At 34.9% G+C, this 10,750-nt stretch overlaps 2 protein-coding genes across 3 annotated transcripts; both read right to left on the reverse strand.

Moving 5' to 3' along the window:
* Positions 1-223: 223 nt before the first annotated feature.
* Positions 224-6,408, reverse strand: ATSTE24 (Peptidase family M48 family protein). Of its 2 annotated transcripts, XM_088124274.1 has the most exons (14): positions 6,255-6,408; positions 5,484-5,631; positions 4,988-5,072; positions 4,813-4,908; positions 4,130-4,195; positions 3,852-3,950; positions 3,544-3,657; positions 3,340-3,450; positions 3,010-3,072; positions 2,750-2,842; positions 2,018-2,131; positions 1,386-1,457; positions 1,223-1,288; positions 224-628 (listed from the first exon to the last, which is right to left on the reverse strand). In XM_088124274.1, exons 1-14 carry the CDS (start codon positions 6,283-6,285, stop codon positions 512-514), a joined length of 1,275 nt encoding a protein of 424 aa, XP_087980400.1. In that variant the 5' UTR covers positions 6,286-6,408; the 3' UTR covers positions 224-511. The 2 variants fall into 2 exon arrangements, with proteins under 2 accessions (XP_087980400.1, XP_087980401.1); XM_088124275.1 differs by lacking the exon at positions 4,130-4,195.
* Positions 6,409-8,245: 1,837 nt separating this feature from the next.
* Positions 8,246-10,750, reverse strand: LOC111016423 (Ribosomal L5P family protein). Its single transcript, XM_022291827.2, has 3 exons — positions 10,437-10,750; positions 9,601-9,801; positions 8,246-8,731 (listed from the first exon to the last, which is right to left on the reverse strand). The coding sequence occupies exons 1-3, from the start codon at positions 10,701-10,703 to the stop codon at positions 8,390-8,392; spliced, it is 810 nt and encodes a 269-aa protein (XP_022147519.1). The 5' UTR covers positions 10,704-10,750; the 3' UTR covers positions 8,246-8,389.

A 10,750-nucleotide genomic window follows, 5' to 3' on the forward strand; every position in this document is an offset into this window, starting at 1 on the left:
AATTTGATTATTTCAAATGTGATTATTATTTATTACCAAACTCTCTAGATGTTTTTCTTTTAGAAGAAAAAATAATTTTAACCTTCCATAGAAAGTTAATCCAAACACGTGATCGAAGATTTTACCATCTATAACCACGATTTGGGCTTGAACAGAACAACCTTTTGCAAAAGCATCAACCTGCATTCGCAAACAAGATTAGTAGAAGCTTTGCAAAAGTTGATAAATCAATGCAAAGGATTAACACCATTCTAATCAAAAGTAATACGACCAAAAGTTGTCAACAATGTAACTAGATGTTTCTCTCTCGTTCCCTTCACAGTAGAGGTTAATAACAAGAAAGAAAAAAAGAGACCTGTTTTTTTTTCTTCCTCTTTAAGGAAAAACTAGAACATGCTTCCCCCAAGGGAGTTCTTCTCTATCAGCGCTCGCAAAACAAAGTCAATCAGGTAGTGTAGAACGTCAATTCACCTGCCAAATATATGTAAATGTACCGAGCGAGGCCGGTGTATCATTCTGCTTTCTTATCCGCTTGGTCCAGTGCTGCCAATCTTTCAACTAGTGGAGGATGAGAATAGTGGTATGCGGAATACCAGGGATCTGTATTCATTGCCGACAGATTTTCCTCCTGAAATCAAAACTTTTATTACTAGTCCGACTCTGGCATGCAAATATTCTTATCACTGAGGTTACAGAATGCGTTAAAAAGTTGAGTTTTTGACTAAACATATGTTTCAGTCCCTGATTTTTGGAATATTATTCAATTTAGCCTCTCACCAATAATGAATGTTACAATTTCGCCGATGATATATTTGCATGGCATAATACTTGATGAATTGGTGGAAGTTTGGAGGAAAAGAAATGTCAGGAAACAAATTTCTAGAAACTTTCCTCTCTGTAGGTAACTTCTTTTCTCCTCCAAATTTCCACTGATTTACTAAGTATTATGTCATAAGTTTATCAAAAGTTAGAAACTAAATTGAAAAATGCTGAAACATTGGTCACTAAATTGAAACTTTTTAAACCATAGGTACTAAATTGAAAAAATTCCTAGACGATGGGGACTGCAATATAAATTAGGGTCATAAGGGAAAGTCTTGTGATGCATGTAATTAGTATGAAAACATGACAATAAAGCAGGAGGGAGGGAGAGATGATCATAATTAAAAGTCAGATGTGATGAGTTCACAGCATACGTTGGAAACTATAGATTAATAATAACCTGTAGTTTGACAAGACCGGCGCGAAGAGCTGAGGCATAACCAAGTTTCCTTGCAAAGGCATCAGCCTGCATTTCGTAAAAGACGAAAATGTATTTGAATATCAAAATCCTCCTACAAAATAGAAGTAAAATAAAGCAGCGGCTGCAAGTGTTTCTTTCATACCTGGAACTCGAAAGATCGGCTCACAAGGTTGAGACCAAAGCTTACTAGGTGCTGGAGAGGTATTACAGTGTGCTGCACATCCAAAATCAACGGTGAAGGACATATTTCAATTCTGTTCAGAATAAACTAATTCCATCTCATCTTTCCTATTTATAGCATTTTATGGTTTTATAAATACAGATCATCGGAGTGAATTGATTAATTTGCATAGAGTCATAAGAATTCCTTGAGAATGAAATATTTAACTGAAACTTCAGATTGGAAAGAAATGAAACAGTTGATACTTGATAGTGGAAATGCAATGAGGGACGGGAAAATATGCGCATTGCTTATAGACTCGGAAAATGTTTTTTTTATAAGAAACCGAACTTTGAGATAAATGAAAAAATTATACAAGGACATACAAAAAGTACAGCCCAGCCCGACAATAGGAAACCCCCTAAAAGAATGAGCTCCAATCTAAAAGAATAACACCTAACAGATAATTACAAAAAAGCAAAAAACCTTAGAAACCAAACCCACAAGGAAGAACGACACGTGAATATAGTAGAAGAGCCCAACACCTCAATAAGTAAGAACAACATAGTATGTCAACTTTAGAAGTATAATTCAACTTTATGTTCCATCTCTACCTGAAAAATGATGAGTCCAATAAGCACTGGCTGAGTATCAAACCCAAAACTTCGAAACAAATCATTGGAATTCCTCACCAAGGTATATCCGCCAAATTGCAAAAGTGTAAGAATCTGCTCACAAACATTTAAAAAATGAGCCTTCTAAAACTTGAAATGCCTAGAGCTTAACTTGTTCTTAGCAAATCTGTGTTCAGTGGTGCCAGACAAATAACCATAGATTATAAGATAATAATAAATTAATATAGAGTTAGACAGTTGTCCTATGATTAGTCAAGGTGCGCACAGCTGGCCCGAACACAGATATAAAAAAATATATTATTATTAAATAATTAATTAATTAAAAAAATCTCTTTGAGAGACAAAAATTCAATATACTATTTGTGGAATTGGAAGCGGAAATCTGCAATTACATAACCATAAAGAAAAGACAACATAAGCATGATGCTAATCAGAACCTTACTTATTCTCCGCCAGAAGCATGAATAAGAGAGAGCAGCTTGAGGTGCTATATTTTAGAATGTACTTCAATGGTTTGACAGTCATCTGGTTAACTTTCAAATCAAAAAACCATTTTCCATATAATCCCCATTCTGTTTTCCCCAAAAAATTCATGCCATATTTCAAACTGATGTTTTACAGAGTGGTAAGAAAGATAACATAACATGCAGCCTGCTACAAGCTATGGAGTTCAGATCATGACTTGATTTAATCTAATATTAAATCATATACCTGTAAAGCGATGAATGAGTACATCGTATGATTTAGCTTCCAATGCCCCAACTCATGTGCTATAACAGCAACAATTTCCTCATCATTTTTGCACTAATAAAAAGAATGAGAAGAAAGTATGAAGTTATTACGAGCAAGATAATTGAAAAATCTATATAAGTAATAAAGCACTTGATCATGTCCGAAGCACTGTCCAAAAAATAAGTTCAGCAAGTAAAGGCTCTAATCTGATAAGATATTTCCATAACATTTCAACTCACCTGTTGAATCAATGTATCATAGAGGACGATTCTCTTGTTCTTGAAGAAACCATACATGTAAGCCTGCATATAAGGCAGTAATTTGATTGAGATCATAGCAAATAACATCACCAAGAATTATTCGTTAGAAACCAAGTAGGTATATCTTATATTTATTCATCTAAAACTAATAAGATAGAATTCCATAATACTCTGAACTTTCAATTGATAATGCAGGAAGAAAAGAAGAAACTAATACCAATAAGGTATCAAAACATCAGTTAACATATATTATCATAAATGTAAGTATCTAAAATAGGCAAGCTTGAATTTGGTAGTCAAGGGTCTCACATTGCTATGACTTGACCTTGTGGATCCATCAACAACAAACAACTTCTTCAGTGGGAACTTGAGGGAGGAAGCAAGTTTCTCGATCTTCTCCCTGAGCTCACCTGCAGGAAGCTATTTTTCACAGAGAATTAAAGTGGGATGACTGAACCTAAAAACACCATCCAGTCACAAGCTTTGATCAAATTACACAATTTGGATACTTACAGGGGTAAATTTATTGAAAAGAGGGGCTATAAGAATTGGATAAAGGGTCATCATCACAAGAGATAATGTGAACATAAACGCCCATAGATAGATGGCAAGGTAAGGGCCTCCTTTCTGTGTACAAACGAAAGATATTATTAGTTCTTGTATAATGCAAAAAAAAAAAAAAACAAAACAAAACAAAAAAACAAAAAGAGAGAGAGAGAGAGAGTGAGAGAGAGAGAGAGAGAGATTTACAGTGACATGCTTCTGTACGATTATGCTATGCTGATTGCATAAGCTAAAATGCCTAACATACATGAGCTTACCTGTACTATTATAATGATTGCAGACACAATTGGTGGACCAAGTAATACAGACAACAAAATCCCTTTAATCATGTCCCTGAAGAATAACCATATTGTTTGCTGTAGAAGAGATATTAAATAAGGCATTAGGACAATAATAAGGAAGTAGACCGGACAACAATGAAAACTTCCAATTTCTTTTAGTGAAAAGACATAGGAAAAATAATTGACCAAAATTAAAGAAAAGTGGACGTATCCCATTGTTAGTGAGTTAATGGTGTTTGGATAAAGATACATACTTTATTGAAACCATGGCGGGCTTCAATCACAAAAGTCGAGTAGAGAGAAAATGGTAGATCTGTGATCTACAAATAAGTCCAAACAACCAATCACATAAATATCACGAGTTCAGCCCATAAATGAAAATATTTTAGAACTTCAAAACCAAGCAGTCAAGATATTTTGTGAAAAAGTGAAAACCCAAATTATTGGGGAATAATTCAAAAGAGATAAATAACTCCAAAGTGAACAGTGAAATTTAGCTATTTCTAATGCTTCCTCCCCGTCTCTATCCTTGTCAGTTGTCATTGAAGACTCTCATTTCTATCTTTCCATTTTCATTTAGTAGAACTTCTCTGATTCATACCAACAGGCGAGAGATACAACACACAATTTTTTAGAAAAAAGTTGCATGCTGAGTTTGATCTCCAATTCAAATGCAACTGGCAAGTTTCTTTTTCTACAGTCAATTAACAAACACAAATTTACACAACTCACAAATCCAATCGCCTGAATGGTAATGGCATGTTAGAATCAATGAGTAGACGACAACATACAGTTTTGAACCATACACAAAGAAAGTATGCTGCTCTGTGTAACATAACATGGTGGACCAAACTATATAAATCAGGATATTCAGAAAGAAGATTGAGTTCAATAACTTCTTTACTTCAAGAACATGAAAATTAAATTATGAGCACACCTGTGACCAAATCATGACCCCAGCTAGAAACGCAAGTGTGTGTAGAATTTCATTTTCAGCATTGAGGCCAACCGTCACCACAAACTCTCCAGATTTCTGCATGTGATTGCAATAGTGGACAATAAGAAATTTTCAACAGAAGAAAGTAAAAACTTCAATGAATTAATTCACTCACCTTCCAAAACCACGGCAGTATGCCAAAAAATAGTATTGAAGAATCCATCACTATAGTTACCAACTCATGAACAAAATGAAAATAGCTGAAAGTCAAGAGGCACATGTTATAAAGATTAAAAACCAAAATAAATATAAGGCAATACTTAATCATTTGATATAATTGCTATGCTTAGTGTGCGACTCGTCGGTTTTTTTAAGGTTAGGATTAAAAATAAAAAGGATCAGCCGATACATAATCTGAACTAATAATTATAAAACAAATAACCAACTAATTGCTACGCATTATCTGGATCTAAAAAATCAACCATGCAAGATATGTTATATTGGTCATATCATTGTAGCAACTGAAATCTTTTTTGCATAAAAAAAAAACAATCCGATTATGAGTTGTGAAGCAATAAAAGTATGCGGATAAATGGAAGGGTGAAAGAAAGAGAGAAAAATAAAGTTCAGGGAAAGTATGGACAAAGGCTGACTTTATAAAAGAAACAAACCTTTTATCAAGACTGTATGCCCGGGATTTTTCAAACTTCTCTTGGCTAATAACTCCTAACAAAGTTTTTGGAAGGGTTGGCAGTTTCAGAGCAGCATGTTGCCGTAGATCCAAATAACTTTCAAAAATATACATCAATATCATGAAACCTGCGGAAAAAAATCCATACATCAGAAAAGCAGCTATTGCATCCCTTTCCTTTATCAATAAATTAATTAACCACCTCTATTCTAACAGGTAATAGATAAGTCAAGAAGGAAAACTACATCAACCGACTTGCACATATACTCTCGCAATAATTATATTTCTTCAGAGACTCGCTCAATTGAATCGCAATAATTCAATGTACGACACAAACTCATTTCGAAATCAAATTGAAGCAGCCCCGTCCTATGGACCGTAGGAGAAGCTATAGCAATTCGAACATTACAAAGCATGCGATCATCATTTTCCGGAGCACTAATCAGACTTGCAATAACTCATTCAAAAGCATTTCCAATGCCTAAAATCCTAATCAATAACACAAGCGTAAAACCCTAACAAAAACATTACAATTCCGATAATGTTTAGAGAATCAAGAAGTTAAAACATATAAAGACGCAACAAAGCTCAGCGGATCTAACAGACTTCATGATCGTCGAAGCTACTAAAACGAACGGGAGGTAGCAAAAACCCGAAATCAAAAACCAAACGTGAAGCATCTAAAGACGAACACGAAAAGATTACGTGCATAGACATTAACAGAAGCAAGAAGTAGGTGAAGAGTGAGTACCAACAACAGCTTCCATGTACGGAAATGCCATGGCTGAGCGAAGAAACTCAATGAGTCGACTATGCAGAGAAAAAATGGTCGACGGTGCGTTTGCTTAGCCGAGGAGCTTCGTCTTCGGTGGATATTTATATCAAAAATATTTTCAATCGGGTCTGATGGAATCCGAAAACCCGGCCCAGCTTATCACCGGTCCGTTGTCCCGTTGATCTTGGAAATTTTTTGCCAATCGTTGGTTGTTGACTCTTTTTTAAAAGTACAGTAAATTTGAGAATACCAAATTCCAATTTTTAAATAAATGTCAATTATTGTTAAACTATATTAATGTTTGTAATTACTAAATTGGTATGTCCACCTTAAAATGGTATGTTTAAACATAATTCCATATTTTTAATAGTCCTGTTATCATTTAGTTAATTATGTGATTATACTATGTTATAATTTAAAATTCGAAAAATGTATTTAAAAAAATTCAAATACAGATTTTACCTTGACTGCTTATTTATCATCCTTTAACTGCCTTATATTCAATTAAAATCTTTTTATAATTTATAATTGTATTCTTCACTCTATCAACACACTATCACTTAAAACTTTAAAGTTAATGGGTTTCTCGAGATTTTTCATTCTTCTAAAAAATAAGGATTTGGGGTAACTTAAAAATGTGCGGCTCCCGAAACATATATATAGGTTTCAATATTTCTTTAGTCTCTAAGACGGGAATTTCCTAATCGGTGACGGATTCCCGTTATAAATATATATTTTTAAAATTTTTAATTTGTTAATTAATTTTTGTTATTATTAGTATAAAAAATGAACAAAAAGTGGCTAAATTGGGTATTAACTTGAGTATTTTTAATTAAAAAGTGTTTATAAAATTAATATATATTAATATTATTATAAAAAAAATAGAAAAAGTAATAAAAAAATTAAACGGGACGGGGACGGGTCGGGGAGACCGATCCCTGTCCCCGTCGGGAAACTCGATTGGGATCCCCACCCGATCGTCAAGTACCCGCAGGGATCGAGTCCCGCGGGTATTTTTGCCATCCTTATCTCTAAAGGACCGTTTTGTAACGTTCTCATTTCTCGTTCTCATTTCTAAATTTTATTAAGAAACTTAAGCATTTTACAACCAAGTATGTTTTTTGTTCTTTTTTTTTTTGGATATATTCTCAAAATTGTATAGAAATTTTGTAAACAATCAAGATAAGTTTCTTGTTTATGCTTCCAATTCATTACAATACATAAATATAAATATTATTTGATCTTTCTTGGATTCATGGAGTAGGACTATACTATTTTTCTTTATTAAAAATAGAGAGACAGGAACAAGAAATAGAAACGTTACTAAATCAGCCCTTAATTTTTTACTATGATTTTTGTCTTATACCTTCAAAAGATCTATTTTTATTCACGTAATTCAATTTTATCCGTTTAATTCATTTTGAGAGTATATAGACTAAAATTAATTAAACTCAGAAGTATAAAAATAGTATTTAAATCTCTATATATATATTAGTCTGATGGATTGGATCATCATTATCCAATCTTTAAAAAAAACTATATTTAAAGGTAAAATAGGAAGTTTATAAATATATAAAATCATTACGACATGACATAATTGATGCTAAAAGTGGGGGAAATGGTTAAGTACAATTCAGCAAGGGTTGGTCGGCTAGATTTTTTTAGGATTCTCATCTATCTACTTCCTAGTTTCGAATATTTTTTTGATGTGATTGAACTATATAATTCACAACACAATTCTTTCAAGGAAAAAAAGCATACTGGCAGATGATATGGCTGAATCTTTCCCTGTTTTCAGAGAATATCACTACAAAATCACATGTTATAATTTATAGCTCTTACTATGCAGAGGAAGTTCTAGGATTTGAGCAATGGCTACTGGGATTTACTGCTCTAACGCAGCAACCGGTGCCAGAACTCCGTTCGGGTCGGCGAAATTGAGCATCAAACTTCCGAGTTATAGGGACTGGTCTCACAAACAAAAATCTATAGCACCATCAAATTGGCATACACGATACAGCCCATTCTAAGTTTGCTCGAGTGCAGTTTCTTCTTGTACAGATACAAGAAATGAGTTGAAGCTTAAAAGTTGTGTGACTGAAATAAATTAATTACCTCCGAGCTCTTCCCTTGGATTTGGAATCAAAATGGTGGGACTTCAGCTTCTTTTTCCGCATCAAAGTTGCAGAGCCACTGCTCTCTCTGAAAGGCATTCCCATGAGAGCCAAGAGTCGCTGAGCTTCTTGATCTGTTTCAGCTGTTGTTGTGATGCAAATGTCCATCCCCCTCGGTTTGCCGAATGTGTCGAACTTTATTTCTGGAAACACGCTCTGTTCGCGGATGCCGATGGAGTAATTTCCATGTCCATCAAAGCTATTTGAGTTCACTCCCTGAAAGTCCCTCGTCCTAGGCAGCCCCAAGTTGATCACACGATCCAGGAAGGAGTACATCACCTGTAAATACAGTCAATAAGCAAGCTGCCTAAGAACTGAATAGTCTTTAAGATTTAAGACATGAGTGCCAAGTCACACCCATAACTTCTTTCCGTGTAATGATGCTTCATACTTTCCATTATTAAAACTAAAGGACACAGTAGTACAACCTATAAAATAGATCCTATTCAAGTAAGGTCGTCCACTATTACAACCTATAAAACAAATCCTGTTTAAGTAAGGTCGTCCATTATTACAACGTTAGGTTTATGGTTCTTTCACATTAATTGGCATAAAAATCTTGTACTCTAAATGAGTATTACGGTGATAAGTGTGTCGAGCCCATGAAGGAGCAACTCCCTCCTCCACGGTCATTCCTACAGACTTGTTTTAGACAATTATCTAGAATAATTGAATTCCTAGCATCATCATACAAGAGAATCCACTACACTAACCAGATTAAAAGCATATACAGAACATGAAAGTAATATTAACTAATACATGCAGCCACAACCATGACTTCATCAATTCAATGATGCTAGATACCTTCCACGCACTCGTTCGAGGACATTCCTTTGCACTTGTTTTAGACAATCATCTCAAAGAATCAAATTCCTAACATCATCATACGCGAGAAATCTACCACACAAACACATTAAAGCATATAATATCATCTTCGTAACATTGTTACTGTAAATATGACATGAAAAGGAACTACAAATGCATATCAAATACAAATATTGAAAATCAGAACCAATTCCAAGTACCAAAACGTACTTTCCAATTCAAGATACGCTGAACCAAGTAGCACTGAGGACTATAATAGGAGCCAAAAGATCAAAAGAGACAATGACTAACAGAAAATTTTAAGAAGAACAAGGAGAACTCACACTTCCTCGAAGAGTTGCAGCAATCCCAAGTGGTTGACCTTCCCTGATCTTGAAGGTTGCAATGGACTTCTTTGCACGCGTCTTCACAGGTCGTTGTCCTGTAATCAATGCTAGCTCATTCATTGCAGCTTCCAAACCTTTCGCATTCTGTTGTGCATCTCCAATACCACAGTTCACAACAATCTTTTCAATTTTTGGGACCTAACAGAAAAGGTACAAATATTTCCTTAAGATAATCATGTTTATTCGTCATATGTGCTGTCAAATGTTTAAGAGGGAGTAAAAGAAAAAAAAAAACACTTAAACCAGAATTCTGAGCCCACTAATTAGAATCACAACCACAAAAATTCAAAATTCGAACTTAAATCTAGGAGAACAAGTACTGTAGCTGTAGCATACTACTACTGAGTATAAGTATGAATTTGGTCCCAGTTTTCTGGGTATTTAATTCATCAAGAATTCTTATGTTCCATATGGGTGTAAATATTTGCATACAAACTATAGAAGTACGTGTGTGGTTTTATATTAATGTGCATTTCCCTCCAATAAAAGGAACTTAAACCTCAGCTAAGCCAAGTGGTTATGTTCATAGTCGAATTTCATGGGTTGAAAGAAGGGGTAAAAACAAACAATCAACATTTTCCAATTCTTTTAATAATCTCAGAACACATTAATGATCCCTCCGCAAACAATTAAAACTAAACTCTAAAATTACCTAGCCAATCCAACCCAACCTCCACGAAATTTAAAACCCGGCGAACTCCAGCCACCAATTGAGCAAATAAATTAAGAATTCAACCAACAGCTAATAAATTACGAAAATATTCGGTCACCACCTGGTGGATATTGGTGTAGGAGAACTCGTCCATAAGCAGCGGCACGATTTTCTCGATGTAATTGGATTTGAGCCTGTTGACCTTCTCCGCCTCTGCCTTCTCCACAAGCACTATAGAATCACCAGCCGCGGCCTTGACTCTCACCGCCAATGGAGCTACATTGCTAGGGTTTCCGCACGCACCCGGTGCAGGAAACCGGACCGAGAAGAGCGGGCAATGACCATGAAACGACGACGCGGCGGAGCTCAACAGCGAAGAAGCGGCCATCGGGGTTCAGAGGAGCTTCTCCTTCGCTCTGTGAAGGAGTTGATTAA

The sequence above is a fragment of the Momordica charantia genome (assembly GCF_013281855.1).
Source record: "Momordica charantia cultivar OHB3-1 chromosome 5 unlocalized genomic scaffold, Mcharantia_2.0 BLBB01000005.1, whole genome shotgun sequence".
In the NCBI taxonomy this organism is placed as follows: Eukaryota; Viridiplantae; Streptophyta; class Magnoliopsida; order Cucurbitales; family Cucurbitaceae; genus Momordica; species Momordica charantia.

Excerpts from the sequence above, each read along its gene's own strand:
- ATSTE24 (XM_088124274.1), bottom strand. The coding sequence starts at position 6,285 with ATGGCATTTCCGTACATGGAAGCTGTTGTTG. Across the intron at positions 3,073-3,339 it reads CAAGGTCAAGTCATAGCAAT|GCTTACATGTATGGTTTCTT; the intron begins GTGAGACCCTTG and ends CCTTATATGCAG. Across the intron at positions 1,289-1,385 it reads GCCGATCTTTCGAGTTCCAG|GCTGATGCCTTTGCAAGGAA; the intron begins GTATGAAAGAAA and ends TACGAAATGCAG.
- LOC111016423 (XM_022291827.2), bottom strand. The coding sequence starts at position 10,703 with ATGGCCGCTTCTTCGCTGTTGAGCTCCGCCGCGTCGTCGTTTCATGGT. Across the intron at positions 9,802-10,436 it reads CCTACACCAATATCCACCAG|GTCCCAAAAATTGAAAAGAT; the intron begins GTGGTGACCGAA and ends CTTTTCTGTTAG. Across the intron at positions 8,732-9,600 it reads CTGCAACTCTTCGAGGAAGT|GTGATGTACTCCTTCCTGGA; the intron begins GTGAGTTCTCCT and ends CTGTATTTACAG.